Below are 18,950 nucleotides of genomic sequence, written 5' to 3'. Positions count from 1 at the left end.
CCAAGGAGCCTGGAGATCAGGCCAAAGAGCCTGGAGAAAGAAAGGAGTACTCAAAAGAAACAAGGGCTACTGCAGAGCCTGTTAAGGTTAAGGACCCTCCACCGGTTGGTGGAGAGAGAGTGGAGGACAAAAGGACCCTCCTTTATGGCAGAATCTTTGGGGAACCAGAGCAAACAATGCCAGTGATAGAACAGATGATCTTTGAAAATGCCACAGCTGAATGCCATGCAGCCATTGTCCCTCGTAGGAACAAGGGGCTACAAGACTGGCTGAGAGCCTGTTGCGGCCTGGGAGGCCTCTCACTAAGGCTGGACTTGCTGCGGCCCTTCTCCAAGGTCAGGGACTCGATAGGCCCCGACCATGGCCGGGGAGGGGAGCTGTTTGTGTTTATTCCACAGGTGAAGACAATCCAATTTGGGTCCCTACGCGGCTGGTGCAGATTGTGAAGAATGAAGCTAGATTGCAAGATGACAGCTCTGATTCTCCTGATACTGATGTTCGATTTGGGGATAAGTATACCACTATGGGCCATAGTTAGATCTTGGCCTGTTCCCATGCCAGTACATTCAAATTCTGCAGTGCTGCCGTTGTTTACAGCTATTGAGTGTTATTTGGTTGCCCTGTCCTCACGGCGCACCCGCCAGCAGCCTGAGTTATATAATGCTACAAGTTTTCCATTAAATTTTACACTTTGTTTTATGGCAGCAAAACTTTATAGCATAAAGGTAATCTACTTGGTGTTGATTTTAGAGAAAATAGATTGCTTACATTGTTAAAGATTGGTTTTGTTTCTCAAAAATATGGTTATACTCTAATATTATAAAAGAGGCTTAAAAACATAGTTAAACTGCCAATATTCCATTGGCTACAGTTGGTAGTTCAACCGAGAGTTTGAAAATTTTTGATTTGCCTATGTTTATAGAGAAAAGATACAACATGTGTCTTTTAAAGTTTACAGTTTAAATTTAAGGTTTAAAGTTAAAGTTAAAGTCAAAATCGCACAGTTCAGGCCTAGCCAAGCCTCAGAGAACAGGCCGGAGGGAAGTTAAGCACATTTACATTTGAATTAAGACAATACAGACTGAGCTACAGAAGCCCAGGTGCTAAACATCCCTTTTGTTCTGGGTCTTCACCACCTGGTCCTAGAAATGTGCTTACAGGGATTTGTCTTTTGTCTTCATTGTTTCTTGTGAGAAGAGGGATAAATCTAAGACCCAAAGGCTTTACAACAATCTGTGGGCTAAAAGTTATGATTATGCTGGAGGCATTAAAATTATGCCTACTTCCCTCCATGAGAATAACTGTACCTGCTGATAAAATATTGTTCAAATTGTTCTAATTCCTTTATATTCAAAGTTGTTAAAAATGAGATGCTTTGGATTCCTCTAATATATGTAACAATCATTAGAGAATCTTATTCTTTTATCCAATATATTCATTGGACTAAAAAAGATTGGCTATTAAATTAATCCAAAGTAAAGTTCAAATTTAAGATCTATACAGCCTAACTTGCCTACTCCAGCTGCCATTTCAGTAAATGCTTATAGAATTATTATAGATATAAAAGATGTTTTTATACCATCCCTTTACCTTTCTGGTAAAGGTGAGAGGTTTATAGGCAGTAAATTTATTCATAATTTTTAAGAGCCCATGAAGTGATATTTGTTAAAAATAATTGCTTCAGAAAATGGTTAATTGTTTTACATTATATATATATATATAAATATTGTTGTTGCTTTAATACAAAAAATTAAGAGGTTAAATCTTTTAGTGTATATTATTCATTGTGTGATACTTTATTAGTGGATTTCTCTAAAGAAGTTTTTTCAGCAAGCCTTTGCTCCAATATAACAAGCTTTAAAAATTTTTTAGAGTACTTGTTGCTCCAAAAGAGATTCAAAGACAGTATCTTTCAATATTTGAGACCTCAGTTATATCCTAATCAGATTGTGACACAGAAAATTCTAATAAAAATAGATAGTTTGGGCTAGAGAGATGGCTCAGCCGTTAAAGGCTAGACTTAAATTTAAAAGATAAAGGCTGAACTCTCAGCAACCACATGGTGGCTCACAACCATTTGTAGTGGAGATCTAACGCCATCTTCTGGCTTGTGAGTGTACATGCAAAAGAAAATGGTTTACTTTTAATCTTGATTTGCTCTTAGTGAATTTTAAAAGTTGTTAAGAGATATTAATTGGCTAAAACCTCATCTTAAGCTTACCATAGGAGGATTTAAACCTCTGTTTGATATTTTCAAAGGGATGCAAGTCCTAATTCCCCTTGATAATTAACTAATAAAGATAGATAGCTTTGCTGAAAATAATATAAGCTGTTAGTTATCAACAGATAAATTATATAGACTATGATAAATTGTTGGCTGTTTGTGTTATTACTACTCATATGTCCACAACCGCCCTTTGACAAAAGAAACCATTAATATGGATTTGTCTTCTTCATTTACAAATAAAGTTTATATGATAAAATCCTAAAAACATTTTAGATAAAAGGTTTATTCTTTATTCCACATAACAATTAAATTGGTTATTGAATTATTAAATTTGGCCTATTACATGACAAACATTTTAGACAAATTTGATAATCATATGTTACAGTTTTTCTCTATACATGCTTTTATATTTCCTAAAATTTACTATGCATGCAGACCATGGAAAAGATGTTTGCTATATTTACTATATTTACAGATGCCTCATCTATTGAGAAGACAGTATATGTAATTAAATCATATGTGTATTTTCTTGAGTTTACCCTGCTTCAACACAATTAAATTATGTGTTGTAGCCACTGTTTAGAATGTTTAAAAAGGTGTATCTGCCTTTGTCTTGTTGAATGGTATATTTCATGAAGTACAAAATGTTTCAGCTATACGATCTAATATCTCTAGCCATTTGAATAACATTAAAATTAATAAGGTGTTTAGGAATGCATCTACACAATCGGTGTCGGTGTGTGTGGACCCCCCATTTTTCTTTATGTTATCCAACTTTCAAAATAATTCTGATATCTTAGATTGTAAGAATGTTACATGCCTTTTGGCACAATGCTGGAATGGATCACTAGACCTAGCCTTGGTTGTGCACGTGCCTACCTTTGTGTCCATCCCAGTAGAAGCCGATCCTGAAACTTTCCCTACTACATCATTATTGAGACATAAAAGAGACTTTGGCATTACTGCAGCCATTATCACTGCTATTACCATCTCTGCAGCTACAGCTGTGATAGCCGGTACAGGCATGGTTAATAAAGTTACAGCAGCTACTGTTGTTAATCAAATTTCAGAAAAGACCTCTGAGGCTTTGACTACTCTACAGAAAGTGGATGCATACTTGGCATCAGGCATCCTGTTGGTCAATCAGAGAGTTGATTTGCTCCAAGCCCATGTGGAGCAGCTCACGGATGTGGTTCAAATGAGCTGCGTGTCAGCAACCCCACATCTAGGTATTACACCCCTGAGATTTATGAATGATACATTTATTCAAAGCCATAATCTTTCTGCATATTTACAAGGGAAGTGGACTAGGGAGCTGGACCAGATGCAGCAGCAATTGCAGATCCGGATCTTGAGCCTTGATGGAACACGAGTAGACCCTGTTACCCCTGGTGATTTTACTTCTTGGCTTACCTCTGCTTTTTCCTTCTTTCTTAAAGGGTGGTGATAGGCCTGTTTGGTGCAGCCCTATGTTGTGGATTAGTGTTCATGTTATGGTTGGTCTGTAAGCTCAGAGCCCAACAAAAACGTGACAAGGTCACTATTGCCCAAGCACTCGCAGCCCTGGAGCAAGCATCTCCCCCTGAAATTTGGCTATCTAGGCTAAGAAAGTAGCTGATGACTGAGACCCTCAGTCGATGCACCCCAAGGGTTCAGCCCATTGCACTGGGTTGATGAGAGGTCTAAGTCTAGCTAGCCCTTGCCTGAATAACTGTGGTACCTGAATATCTAGAGGTGTTGCGAGTGGGTACTCGACAGGGAATGTTCCATGAGTGTGGATAGATTTCCCGAAAGTATGCCTGATTGCACAAAGTTTTGATGCCAAAAACCTCCTCTCCTGGTGGCGCCCCAGGGTGGAGGCTCCCTTTCCCAGTCAAAAGGCATTGAGATGGGTATGGGAAGTATTACTCATTGCACGACGACAAGAGAAGAAACCCATTACAATATCTCATTTTGCACAGGGGATCAGGCCTCTGCTTTCCCTCACTGAGTTGGTGCTGCGCTTGATAAGCAATAGGCTGTTCCATCTTAATAATATTGATAGGGGGAGATGTTAGGAGCTGCAGTGAGCGTGACAACATTCACCATTACAAGATGGCGTGGGCATCCTGTGCTCCCACAAGTAAACAACTAACTGCGCAGGTGCAAAAGGCAAAAAGCGCGCCAAAGTCACTGCCCATTCCGGTGCATATTATGGGTAATGAGTGAACAGCCAATCAGAAGTGAACATGTCACTCTAGGGTGTATTTAAGCAGTACCTTTTCTGGGCTTTCCATCTTTTCGCTTCTGCTTATACAAGAAGTAAAGCCTCGCTGTAGTAACCACCTGAACACTGCCTCACATGTCTCTTTTCGCAGGCGAAGGGGACACGGAGGGGCTTGGAACAAACAACAACACTGGGGATATGCAAACTGAAGAGGCCACCTCCTGTAGCCAGGCATGAACTTTATGGGAGTGATAGAGACACCAAGATACCCACAAAACATTCAGAATTTATCCTGTCTACAAGAAATTCAAGTATGGAGGATGAAGCAGAAACTGAGGGAATGGCCAAACAATACCTGGCCCAACTTGAGATCCATCCCATAGGAAGAACCAGTTCCTGATACTTTGTTAAGGATACTCTGTTGTGCTTGTAGACAATAGTCTAGCAAGGCTGCCCTCTGAGAGGTTCCACCCAGCAGCTGACTCAGACAGATGCAGACACTGATAGCCAGTGGATAGAGATGGGGACTATTATGGAAGAAGAGGAGGAAAGAGTAGGATCCTAAGAGGAGAGAAACTTCACAGGAAGACCAACAGCATCAACTAACCTGGACCCTTGGGTCTCTCAGAAAATGATAATCCAACCAAAGAACATACATGGGATGGACCTAGGTCTCACTACACCGATGTAGCAGATGTACAGCTTGGTCTTTATGTTGGTCCTAAACAACTGGAAATTGGCTATCCCAGAAGCTGTTGCATGTCTGTGGTATATGTTCTAGCTGGGCTGCCTTGTCTAGCCTCAGTGGGAGAGGAAGAAACAATGGTATCATATATGATGATATATATGCAATCAAACTCAGAGATGAGCCATGTGTGGCTATCTAGACTAAAGATATCCCATGAATATTTGGTTCTATATCTGAAGCAGTTCAATGCTCCACAATCAAGAAGTTCAAATTGTTCAGCTAGCCTTATATCTTTTAATATAGATATGTCTTATTTGTGTGACTTTCAATTTATAATATACTTAAATATATAATCATATAAAATATTTATGACATATGTAGTTCTACACAGTACAATATTTAAAAAATATAAGAAACTAATAGGGATGGAATAATGGCTTCAAGTTAAGAATGCATATAGTTCTTGAAGGGGATTTTATTTCAATTTTGAGCTCTTACACTAAGCAGCTTACAACTGTCTTTACTGTAGTTCCTAGGGATCCAACACTCTGGCCTCCATTGGCTAGTATATTTATGTACACATACTGACAGGGACAGAGTAAAAGGGGAGCTCTGGTTGGTCCCATGAGGAGAGTCCTTGGCTTGACAGGCAGCAGCAGACTTGGTGGTATCTGTGGCTGGGAGTGCAAAGAGGCCTTCTACCAGGGACTAAATAGAGACTCTTTGCCTATTGTCTTATTTGCTTATTTATATAGAGCCTTCTCCATGGCTCTCCAAGGCTGATCTTGATGAAAAGAGATAGTCCATGGTTCTGAATCATTTATTGCCATGGTGGAAAATGGAAGTATAAAATTATACCCCACTTCTCAGAGTGGGCCTGAGATTAAATACCTTTTGCAGAAAGAAATGTCTGGAATGGAAGCTTATAGGCTATGCCTTTCAGGCTTCTAGGTACCTCATTGTGGGAAAAAAGCCACGGAGGAATGGCAGCTGCTTCTCAGGGAGGTCCTCCATGATGGTCACAAGGTGGGCCCCAATAGACATGAGGGAGTCTTTGGGTTTCCAAGAATTTATTGTCCATAGTGAATGTAGATGGTCTTGGTGCACCCCTCCCCCTTTGAAACTCAGGGCAGAGTTTGAAACTCTAGGGCCTGAGGCCCGTAGTCTCACCCTCTACCTGTGCTCTTTGGGTGGGGCTGCATTGCCCTGAATGTGACTGAACAGTGTGGGTCAATGGAGTTCCACGCCATGTGTTAGGAGCCTGGATTCTGGGAGCACGGCGGAATAGATGCCGCTTCCTCACAGGCAATGGACACCTGTTGAGTCTCAGGGCTATTTCCAGCCAGCACTTTGACCAAAACCAAGACCCCTTTCAGGGCCCTACACTTCATTAGCATGGAGATCTCTGTCTTGAGCCTATGTGACCACAGGTCTGATCTCTTTTTTTATTGTCTTTGTCTGAGATGTTAAAGATCTCTTATCTATATGTGGAAGGGCATGCAGTGTTGTCCTTACCTGACTGATGGTCACAAATCTAAAGGGGCCTTTGGCTAGTGATGGGGCCTGGTGCCCAGGAGCAGGCAAATCTCCTACCATCTGTTCAGGGTACCCTAGGCTATTAAAAATGAGAACATCACAAATTTTGCAGGCAAATAGATGGAACTAGAAAATATAATTCTGAGTGAGGTAAACCAGACCCAAAACACATACATAGTATGTATGTGATAAGTGGGTATTATCCCCAAATCCCAGAATACCCATGATATAACTCATAGACTATATGAAGCTTAACAAGAAGGAAGGCCCAAATGTGGATGCTGCAATCCCACTTAGAAGGGGGAACAAAATAATCACAGCTGGCAGAGGGAGGGAGAGAGGGTTCTGGGTAGGAGAGGTGATAGGAGGGGGAAGAGGTAACAGGATCAAGTATGGGACGAGACAGGAGAAAAGTCTAGAGATCCAGGAGAATGAATAGAAATATGTAACAATGGGGGTTGGGACTGTGGGGGGAGGGGACACTAGAAAGTCACAGACACCATGGATATGTGAGGCTCCCAGAACACAATGGGGATGAGAGCTGAAGTAACCATCAGTAGGGAGCTAGAACCTGAGGAGACTACCTCCAGTAGATAGACATGCTGCCCAGTTGAGGTTTGGGGCCACCCACTCATCTCAACAATTTTAACCCAGAATTGTTCCTGTCTAAAGGAAACTCAGGGACAAAAAGTGGAGCAGAGACTGAAGGAAAGGCCAATAAGAGACCACCTCAGCTTAGGATCCATCCTATCCACAGACACCAAACCCTGACACTATTGCTGGTGTCAAAAAGTGTTTGTAGACTGGAGCCTGGTATGGCTATCCTCTGAGAGGCTCTGTCAACACTTGACAAAGACAAATATAGATACTGACAGCCAACCATTGGAATGATCACAGAGACCCCAATGGAAGAGTTAGGGGAATGACTGAAGAAGCAGAAGAGGATTACAACCCCATAGGAAGGACAACAGTCCAACTAACCAGAGCTCCCAGAGCTCCCAGAGCTCCCAGAGCTCCCAGAGCTCCCAGAGCTCCCAGAGCTCCCAGAGCTCCCAGAGCTCCCAGAGACTTAACCACCAACGAAAGAGTTTATATGGATGGATCCATGGTTCTTGCTACATATGGAGCAGAGGATTGATTTATCTGGCATTAATGGGGGGGGGGCGCTTGGTCCTGTGGAGGCTTGTTGCCTCAGCAAAGGGGGATGCCATAGGGGTGAGGTATGAGTGGGTGGGTGGGCAGGGAAGCACCCTCTTTGAAGCTAAGGAGAGGGTGTTTGAAGGGGGGATCAGGAAAGGGGACAATATTTCAAATATAAATAAATAAAAAATATAAATAAATAAAAAAAATATAAAAAGGGTGGAAATGTCATAGCTAAGACACAATAGATAGAACACAAATGCAGGTAAATGGATGAAACTAGAAAACATTATACTGACCAAAGATACTAAGACCAAAAGAGACAAAAGCAACAGTTTTATCTTTTCCTTGTGCATCTTAGCTCTGCATCTGTAACTGTGAGTTTACAACCTGGAGTCACCACAAGATCCAGAAAAGTAAAATGGAACCATGTGGACCCATATAGTGCTGAAGGAGTTTAGAGAGGAGGATAGAAGGATACAAGTGCTACAAAGTGAGAAATAGGGGAAATTCTCTCTCTCTCTCTCTCTCTCTCTCTCTCTCTCTCTCTCTCTCTCTCTCTCTGTGTGTGTGTGTGTGTGTACTTAGCCTCTTTTTCATGATGTCTACTTGAAATTTATATGAAAATTGAAATCTGATAAATACTGAATGTTTTTATTCATTAACAAGCATTAATATAGGTAGCATTGCTTTTGAAGTATGGGAAGTTTTCTAGGGATAAACTAATGTGAAAGATAAGGCCTTGTCTTATTCGAGGTTCTCTTTAACTCAGACCCACTGAACACATGTGCATGTGTAGACCTAGTTTGAGTGTTGATAATGATGTGAAGGCCGTATGCCACCTACTGGTGGATCTCCGTCATCGCTTTCACTGTGTTCACACAAAAGAAGATACTATCTCAGAACATACCATCTATGTGAGTTGGTGAATAAATTCAAAGTATTTTTATATAAATGGTAAATATTAATTCTGATATTAATGCTAAATAGTATATAAGCATATAGCTATATATAAGTCTATAGTATGACTAGTATGAATAGTAAAAATGACATTACATTTATTTATTCACTTTACAACCCAATATCAGCCCCTGCTGTCTTCCTAGTTTCCCCTCATGCAAGCACAGTCTCCTTTCCACATTCTCCTTCTCTTTTGAGAAGTGGAAGCCACCCTTTGCATTTCAACACACACTCCAGAAGTTCCTGACTTCACTGTGGGACTATGCATATATTTTCCCACTGAGGCCAGACAAGGATTCCATTTAGGGGGACAGGATCCATAGACAGGAAGGAAGGCAACAGACTCAGGGACAGCCCCTGTTCCAGTTGTTGGGGAACCAGCATGAAGTCCAGGCTATTCATCAGCTACACATGTGCAAGCAGCATAGATCCAGGCTCTGCTCCCTCTGGTCAACAAGCAGTGTTAGGTATGGGTTCCATCTTGAAACCAATTAACTATTACTTGGTTAAGCCAACAAATTTTGTTCCAGTATTGCCCTGACATATCGTGCAAGTAAGACACCAATGTAGATCAAAAGGGTTCATGGTCCATTTTGTTTCCCTTTTGAGAATGTGTAGAGTACCTTCCTGCTTTGTGTAGGTACCAGCTTAACTTCTCCATGTTCAATGAGTTGTATGAGTGTTGTCTTCAGCACTGAGGCCTTGCTGTAAAAGTTTGTGAAAACCAATGTATTGTGTGGGCAATAGCCTGGGTTGTTTGGAAATTGAGCTACACCCTGTCCTGTAACTGTGAAACATTCTATAACAAACACTCCAGAAATTTTCATTAAATGCTTTATAAAATTGTAACTGCCTGGTCTTGCTTCTGTAGCCATGTTTGTGTGAAAAGATCTCCCACCTTGTGGTGTTGCCCTATAAAAAGGAAATAGAAAATGTTGCAAATTTGGTCTTATAAACTCTTCCTTAGGGGTGACAGCTGTGGTTCAGTTCTGATGTGTACACAAATCTTCTTTTACTTTGGTCATGATAAAGTTCCAATTTCTATCATGAAGGGAATCTGATGCTTATTGAAATAATTTTATGTACAGAAATTTAATACTCATCAGTGGAAAAGACTGAATATATATAGCTACATTATAGACCGCTACATGCATGAACTCCTAAAAAAAGGCTTAAGAAATGCAATAAATCAAAGAATCCATAAAGTATGCCATATTTACATAAGACTGAAATCTGACAATTTAACAAAGTATAATTTAAGAATAGAAATGATATTTAAGAGAAAACAATGAAATTGACACAAAGCTTATGATGAGGGTTCTCCCTGAAGAACTACAAGGAAGGGAACATGCCTGAAGAAGGGAAACGTGTACTTATGAGCCAAAATCAAGTGATGAATTTGTATTGTTTTAGAGAAATTACTGGGTAATGAGTAATCTCCATTAACCATACAGTGATTGCCAAAGTATGCCCATTTACAACACACTTGCATCTCTGAACATTTACTTAGCAACATATATTTGAGAACCAGCTACTTAATCTTTCAGATAAGTGTCAACCTAGTTATATGATTCCTGCCAACTACCTGGAACTGTCCTAGAAGTATTCTATCTGTCTGTTAGTGTTGTGCTTGGCTTGCAACATGATGGTGCACAGCTCTAAGAGAGAAACTGTCTTTTAGAAAATAGGGATTTCTTTATACCTGTATCAATCTGCATGGGAGCTATTCAGAGTGGAGTGTCTTCCTCTTTAAGGTGTTAAGACCCCAGGAGTTCATAGTTTCAGACACTTTGAACACAAGTGTTTCTATCATCAAGTAATACATTTGGAACAAATTTTATTTTACCCATATTGAAGCAGATTCCAATGAAATATTTTGTGCTTTTTTCATTGACAAACATAACAAATGCAGTCTAATATATCAGTTTAAATAAATGAAAGAGAAGCAATAATTGAGACTCAAAGTAGACTAAGAATACCTTATATGTTTCTTGATCACACAGTGGAACCATGTCTAACATTACAGTGTACAAATACTCTTGAGTTGAAAAGTATGGAAGATATAAGTAAGTCTTGTTCCAAAACATAAACAAAACCATTTTGGCCATGTTGCCATTTCTAATACATGATTTAGACCATGGTTGAGCAGTGAGTCTGCACAATGTCACAAGATCCAACTTGAGTTTCCCCTTGGCCTGATCCGGCAATCAAGTTTAAAACAAGCTTTTGGCTAGATATAAGAAAATACCTGAAAAGCCACAGGTCTAGCATGCATATTTCCATGATTCTCCATGTTCTGTTGAATCCCTGGCCTTATACCTCTTCTCCATGCCCACATCTACCATCGTACACATTCCCTCCTTGAGGATAGAATCCAATCGATGTAAATAATATCAGCTTTCACTATGGAAAGACAATTGGAAACTTCTAACTCAGAGTAAAGAACTTCCCTTGGGGGCTGTTCCCTCTCTCATGAGAGCCTCTATCCACTGATATGTTGGACATCTTTAGGTAAACATGTCTGTGTTTCTCCTGGGACTTTTCCTAAGCTCACATTCATGTTCTACCTAAGCCTAGAAAAGAGCACAAAACACTCACAAAACTCTCCAGCTTGCTTACATCCTACATTGCCTTGCTTATGAGGCCTTCGGAAGGGAGAAGCAGAGACCATGAAAATTTTGTTACAGAACTGAGGATTACTTTAAAATTATTATTTTTTTAATATAAAGAGTCAACCTGCATATGACTAACAGAGAAAAAGCACATTTTTAAACATCTGTTACTTTTGTTTCCACACAAATGATTTACTCTCATTCTTATACTTGGTCTTTTCCAGTACTGTTACATTATGTTTTTTTTTTTTTTTTTTTTTTTTTTTTTTTTTTTTTTTTTTTTTTTTTTAAATGAGGAAACTGTAATTTAAAGAGACATCTAGTTGACACACCAAAAGTCACCTCCACTTGGCCACTGTCTAACCTGTGGTAGTTTGGTTGACTATAACTAGTTGGATCCAAGGTTAGCAGGTTCACTTGATTAAATAGCAGTTGCCATTGTTTGGTGAATTGTGTTGACTTCACACCATTCCTTTGAATATTCTTATGTGGTGCATTTCATACAAATCACAATAACTTCCTTTGTCTTAAAGAGGAAGTCATTTAAAGAACTTCTTTCTCAGAGGGATACCGGACTTCAGAAGGATCACATAGCATTTGGGAAGAAATATACAGCACAACAAGCCAGCACTGGAGGCCAGAATTGAAAGAATCTCCACGGCCACCATGGTTTTGCCTTTGGAGCTCAGGTAAGCGGGTACAAAAGAAATCCACACACTGCAGAAAACCAGCATGCTGAATGTGATAGTTTTTGCCTCATTGAAGGTATCAGGTAGCCTTCTCACCAGAAAAGCAATAAGCAAGCTCAAACTGGACAGAAAGCCCAAGTACCCCAGAACACAATAGAAAGCAAGGGTGGACCCCTCATTACACAACAGGATGATTTGCCCAAACTCTGACTGCATATCAACATCAGGGAAAGGAGGATATGTTCCCAGCCAGACTGTGCAGATGCACACTTGAATGATGGAGCCACAGCAGACTATAGCATTTGAGAGTCGGGTCACCATCCACATTCGTAAGGTGCTTCCTGGTTTGATGGCTTTGAAGGCCACAACCACAATGAAGGTCTTTGCCAAGATAGCAGAAACGGCAACAGAAAATACAACCCCAAAAATCACTTGTCTCAAGACACAAGTGACTGTGCTAGGTTGGCCAATGAATATTAATGAGCAAAGGAAACAGAGCATTAGAGAAACTAGGAGGAGATAACTGAGATTTCTGTTATTTGCTCTGACAATGGGTGTGTCCTGATAGCGGATAAATAATCCTAAAATCATGGCTGAAAAGGCAGCTAAACTAATGGCCACAGAAGTCAAAACAGCTCCCAGAGTATCTTCATGGGACAAAAATGCCTTAATTTTAGGGAGACACTGATTCCTCTGCTTGTTTGGATACTGGTCTTCAGGACACTTGATGCACTCATCCATATCTGAAAGGGAGGCAGATTGGTTTATTGCATTTCACCAGTCACTCTCCAGATATATGTACGGAAACATATATTTTGTGCAGAACAACTGTTGAATTTTCAAGGAAATGCTCATGGTTATGTCACTGAGTCATAATATTAAAAACAATAGATGAATAAGTCATTTTTTTATGAGAGAAAAATACAGATACACTGTATCTGTTTTATATTCAAAAAGTGAGTGGACTTGAACAATAAAAGAGAATCAGAAATCTAGAAGTGATGTTGAGAGGAAATCAGACAATATGAAAGTTACATTTGATTACATATGAAAGAAAGAAAAAGATCATGTTGAGGCTTTTAGTTTTTTTTCATTTTGTTTCTTTTTTACTAAATATTTTTATTATTTGAGAATATTATATATCTATATTATATATTTTGATAAAATATACCATAAATTTCTTCGATCTGCAACTACCCCTTTCTCTCTTCCTCCAATAATTTTTTTCTGCCTAGTTGTTTTTTTGTCCCACTGAGTTCACTTAATGCTGCCTGTATGCATATCAATATAGAGCCGTATACTATATCATGGGAAGCCTATCAGGACCACATATCTGAAAAAACAAACAAACAAACAAACAAACAAACAAGAAAACAAACAAACAGCTGACACGTTTTCTCTAGCAGCTACCAACTGTCAATAGAGGGTGTTTGTTGATCATGTTTTCCATCCATTCTGGGATTTTGTCTGACTTTATTTGGATTGATCTGGTGCAAGCCTCTGGGAGTTTATGTGCTCAAGGACTCTGTCATGTCTGACAAGTTCTGCTTCCCTACAGATGTCCTCTCTCTGACTGTTGCAATCTTTCTGCCTTCTCTCCCTCAATAATCCTTGGTGCTTTTATCCCTGCAGGCTCTTGGTTGTTATTATGGAAAGTGTCAGGAGACATCTAGGAGAAGCTAAAAACTACCAGGTGATCTTTTTAGATGGTTATATCATAGACTGTAAAGTAAACACAAATTTGCCCTTCTAAACAAAACCGAAGGAATTACATATGAGGAAAGATTCCTGCTATTAACATGATTTTTCTGTTATTATATATACACATACAAACACATATACAAACACATATACACACACATATACCCATACCCATACCCATACCCATACCCATACCCATACCCATATACATATACATCACCAAATATTAGCCCTTTGGGGCAGATTTCTGGAGATTAATGAAGATGTACTCTTTTTTAGTGATTCTATATAGTCAAATAGATGATGTCTTAATTTCGAATGATGATTCTGTAAGAATTGCTAAAATTAGACTAGCAATTATTTAACCCCATATAATAGGACTTCTATTAAGTCCTCTCTGATATTAAAACTTCAATGAAAATTCTGACAGTCTTCAAGAGTCATCAGTTAATTTATTCTTAAATAGAAAGCAGGCATTTATAACTTAGAACACATTCTAAGCAGTTGTAAAACAATAAACCAAAGGTCATGAAAAATGAACTAATGATTTAGTGAAAGTGAAAGTACAAAAGACAAAAATATTGACTGGGTTTATCTATATAAAACTTCAATAATAGCTTAGTCATAAAAATTATGGAGTTTACATTTCAATAAATCTGTAGTGTTAATGACAGATAATGAATATTGAGTTCTAATGGATAGATATGTAAAATCTCTGTTATAAACTTATAAATCAATTTATGGTTCAAATTTGTGTTTGAACTTTTAGTAAACTTTTGTAAGAAAAAGTGATGGTTAGAAAAACCATTGGAATGAATACCTTGTAGGCCACTGTTACATTAAGGCAGGAGGAAAGAGCAAGACAGGAAGAAGGACAGCAGAGTAGAGTAACTTAGAAATTAAAAGGGAAGTTGGAAATTAAAATGGAACTTAGAAATAAAGGAGAATTTTTGGAGAGTATATTTTTGGAGGAGAGAATTTTTTTTTTTTTTTTTTGGAGAAGAACTTAGAAATAGAGATTAAAATCACTTTCCAGAGTATACCTTTTTTTTCCTGAGACTTTCCCTAGCAGGCTGGGTGTCCTAGCCTCTAAGTTACTGCAGATATAAATAAAAAAAGGCTACATTAATTAATTTCCTGCTGTTTTACTATGAGGTGCTAAATGTCAGAGGCTACAGTTTCTGGCCTCAAGAGGAACTGAAATAGGCAGGCAAGCCACCACTGCAAAGTAACTTAGACATAAAACAGGAAAATGTTTTATTATTAAAAAGCAACCCTAAGTATCTCACAAGAACAAGTCTTGCCCTCTGTGAAACTCTTTCTCACCTCAGCTGCCTCCAAGAGCGAACAAGACTGCCAGAGCTGGCCGCTGACTGGAAGTCCTAGAAAGAAAACTTCCTAACATTTACTAAAATTTATGTTTAAGAAATGTGGCATTTCCTTTTGTTTCTCTGATTTCAATTTTACCAAAGAATGTATCATTGTTTTAGAAATAATGCTGAATGAAATATATTTTAGGTAAATAATTTTTTTTTAAATAAAAAATGCTCACTATGGTGACTTTCTTAATATCTTTCCTTGATTGGACTCTGATTAGAAATTTATTCAAGGAAAAATAATTTTGTATGTTATTTTCAATAAATATTCAATATATATATATATATATATATATATATATATATATATATATATATATATATATGTTACCTGAGTTTCCTGAACTTTTACAGAACAATTTAGTTATTTTTTTCACATACTGTCTTTAAGAAAGAACACAGGTAAAGGTAAATCTTTGAATATTTAAGACAAATGCAGTGGACTAGGAAGTTTTATTCACTAAGCCTAGATGACCTTCACTCTGAAAGATACTTGCAGGGACCCATCTTTAATTAGAAAACTAATTACAAAAAGGCACCATACTGCACAGCTGTAATTCTAGCACTTAGGAGGACTACCAGCCAGCCTGATTTACATACCACATTCCTGGCCAGGCCAGACAAATTTTTAAAGTGAGGCCTTGTCTCAAAAGGAAAGAAAATAAAACAACAGGAAACAAAACAAAAGAAAACAAAAGAAGGAAGGGGGAAAACAATTGCATATTCAACTATGAGTTTATATGTCATAAAAAATTTTCTAAAAATACCAGTATAGTATTGATCATTCTACAGTGTTAATTTATCTTTCAAAGAGTAATTCTACCCAGATATTTCCAGTGGTATACACAGGTTGTTTTCAGAGATAGTTGTTTCTTCATGGTCATGATCTAAACTCAATGTGCTTAGCTATCAGTTCTGCTCAGTCTCCCCATTGATTTTAAGAATACATCCTTTGACATAAGGAGCTACACAGGAGAGTAGATGTAATATTCTAAGAAGCAAATAATGAAGTATTTGTAGCCCCCTAAAAAGCCAGTGGACCATGGAACGCAGACTGAATCTATTTTAAATGGTATATGGTGAGCCCTGATTGAATGTAGTACATGTAATGATACATTTTTTTGTGGTGATAATTGCATGATCTGTGTATACAGCTGAGTCTAGAGCACATGCTTAGCATATATAAGGCTTTAGGTTCTATTTCTAGCACAAAAATATGCTAAATGCACGATGCTGATAGAAATATTTTCTCAGAATTATTTAGTACAAGTGTGTAGAGAGCTGCGCCCCGGCTTACGAATAATCGCTATTGCAGGATGGCACCCACATCCGCTGATGATCTTGGCGGATAGGTTCCGTGTGCAGGCGCAAAGGCTAGGAGCGCGCCAAACTCACGACCCAACCCCAGGGCATTATATGAGTAACGAGTGAGCAGCCAATCAAGTATGTACACGCCGCCTTAAGGGCTATTTAAGCGGGTACTGTTTGGGATCTTTTGTCTACCTCTTCATGGTACAATAAACGCTTGCTGCAGAAGGATCCGGTGCCCGAGTCCATTCTTGCTGGCGAGACGCTCCCGCGGGTTACAGCTGGTGCCGAAACCTGGGATGCCAGGAAAGACTCACCATCCCTGCCGCATCGCAGAGGGGACCCTCCGTTATTGTGGAGCGGATTCAGAACTGCAGGACAAGGTAAGCTCTGAGAGGCATGCATCTCTCTCTCCAGCTGGCAGGAGCTCTTGAAGCTTTCACTATTGTGCTAGTAGCGCTCATTCTCTTCCTTTTGGTTTCATTTTGCTTCCACAAATATTCTTGTTAAAAGGGACTTGCCACTGTTGGGCGAGGTTAGACGGACGTATATAAGCTTCGGCACCCCTCCCTGTGTGTCAGCTTCTCTTGTAGATAAGAGAGCAACATGGGAACTTCACATTCCGTGACCACGGTGCTTCAATCGCTCTTGCGACAGCATGAATTAAAAGTCCCTACAAAAACATTGGAGAGGTTTGTGAAGGAAGTAGACTGCATTGCACCCTGGTATATATGCTCAGGGTCGCTGACACTCACTTCCTGGGACAAACTGGAGGGTGACTTAATTAGAGAACAGCAGAATGGGAAATTAAAGCCTGGAACCAGACCGCTGTGGAAGCTTGTGAGATCATGTCTACAGGATGAGAAATGCCTATAAAAAAGGCTATAGCAATAGGCCAGGGAGTGCTGGAAGAATTACAGGACAACATGTCAGAAACAGAGTGAGGTAAAAGGATGAAAGCTAGCAAAGAAAAAAAGGAAAGGTATACCTAAGAAAAGAGGCCCTTCCAAAGATGCCCAGTCCACGGAGGAGAAAGATAAGGGAAAGGATGCCCTGGGAGAGAAATGTGAGGAGAAAGATAAGGGAAAGGATACCCTGGGAGAGAAACGTGGGGAGGGAGCCAAGGCTCTGGAAAGGAAATCCCTTTATCCGGTACAGGAACTGGAAATCTTGGGGATTGATAGCTCTGAGTCAGAGGAACTAAGCCCCTCTGAGGAGGAAGTCTCAGATGAACAGGCAGCCTGCTATGAGGAGGAAAGATACCATCCAGATAAGCTGCCACCACTGCAAACTCGAAAGCAAAAGAAAACAGGAAATAGGAGCCGCACGGTTTCTCAGCCTGTTGCACCCTCCCAACCTATTGTCCCCAGTGCCCCTCCGCCTTATGCGGAGAAGCGCTGCTCAGATTCCTTCCTGTCGAAGGGGGATAGATTGCGGAGGGAGGTCGCATCCATGCACCGGTAGAATATGCCCCTATTAAGGAACTTGCTGAATCAGTTAACAGATATGGAGTTGATGCTAATTTTACAGTCATGCAGCTTGAGAGGCTTGCCACTATGGCTATGACTCCAAATGATTGGCAAAATACAGTAAAAGCTGCTCTCCCTAGTATGGGACAGTACATGGAATGGAAAGCCTTATGGCATGATGCTTCTCAAATACAGGCAAGGACCAACACCAATGCGGAAGGCAATCAAAGAGAGTGGACATTTGAACTGTTAACAGGACAAGGACAGTTTGTTAATGACCAAACAAATTACGATTGGGGAGCATATGGCCAAATTTCAGCTGCTGCTATTAAAGCATGGAAGGCCCTCTCAAAGAAAGGTGAGGCCGGGGGACACCTAAAAAAATATTACAAGACCCCCAAGAGCCATTCTCAGACTTTGTGGCTAGGATGACAGAAACATCAGGCAGGATTTTTGGAGACCTGGAGCAAGTTAAACCATTGATAGAACAACTGGTGTATGAAAATGCCTCACCAGAGTGCAAGGCAGTCATTACCCCTAGAAGAAACAAAGGGTTGACAGACTGGATAAAGGTTTGCCGAGGAATTGGAGGCCTGCTTACTAATGCCGGCCTTGCAGAGGCTATCTTACAAAGCCAAAACCACCCAAGCCCTGACAGCCGTAAAGTCTACTATAACTGTGGCAAACCGGGTCATTTGAAGTGAGAATGTCGTGCTTCCACACAAAAAAGAACTCCAGGGCTTTGTACAAAATGCAGAAAAGGTTATCATTGGACTAATGAGTGTCGCTCAGTTAGAGATATTCAAGGAAAGCTTATTCAACATAATTCCCCACCAGTGGGAAGAGATGAAGGTATTCCAAAAAATGGGTTTTGGGGCCCCAGATCCCAGGGCCCCCAAAAATATGAGACACAAATCAGCAACCGGAGGACATCTCTAGCCGCAGAGCTATAAGAGGCTCCGCAGGATTGGACCTCAGTTCCACCTCCCAATTCTTATTAATGCCTTATGTGGCATATAACCTATCACGGTTGATTTT

General features: G+C 39.8%; 1 protein-coding gene across 1 annotated transcript in view; it reads right to left on the bottom strand.

Annotated features, from left to right (window-relative positions):
* Positions 1-11,908: 11,908 nt before the first annotated feature.
* LOC117715339 (vomeronasal type-2 receptor 26-like) overlaps positions 11,909-18,950 on the bottom strand; it is a 54,411-nt gene continuing 47,369 nt past the window's right edge. Inside the window, exon 6 of the mRNA XM_034512111.1 lies at positions 11,909-12,801. Within this exon, the coding sequence (XP_034368002.1) occupies positions 11,909-12,801 (893 nt within the window). The remainder of the gene's footprint in view (positions 12,802-18,950) is intronic.

Source organism: Arvicanthis niloticus, chromosome 9 (genome assembly GCF_011762505.2).
Source record: "Arvicanthis niloticus isolate mArvNil1 chromosome 9, mArvNil1.pat.X, whole genome shotgun sequence".
NCBI classification, from domain to species: Eukaryota; Metazoa; Chordata; class Mammalia; order Rodentia; family Muridae; genus Arvicanthis; species Arvicanthis niloticus.
This window is presented reverse-complemented; position numbering and strand designations above follow the sequence as displayed.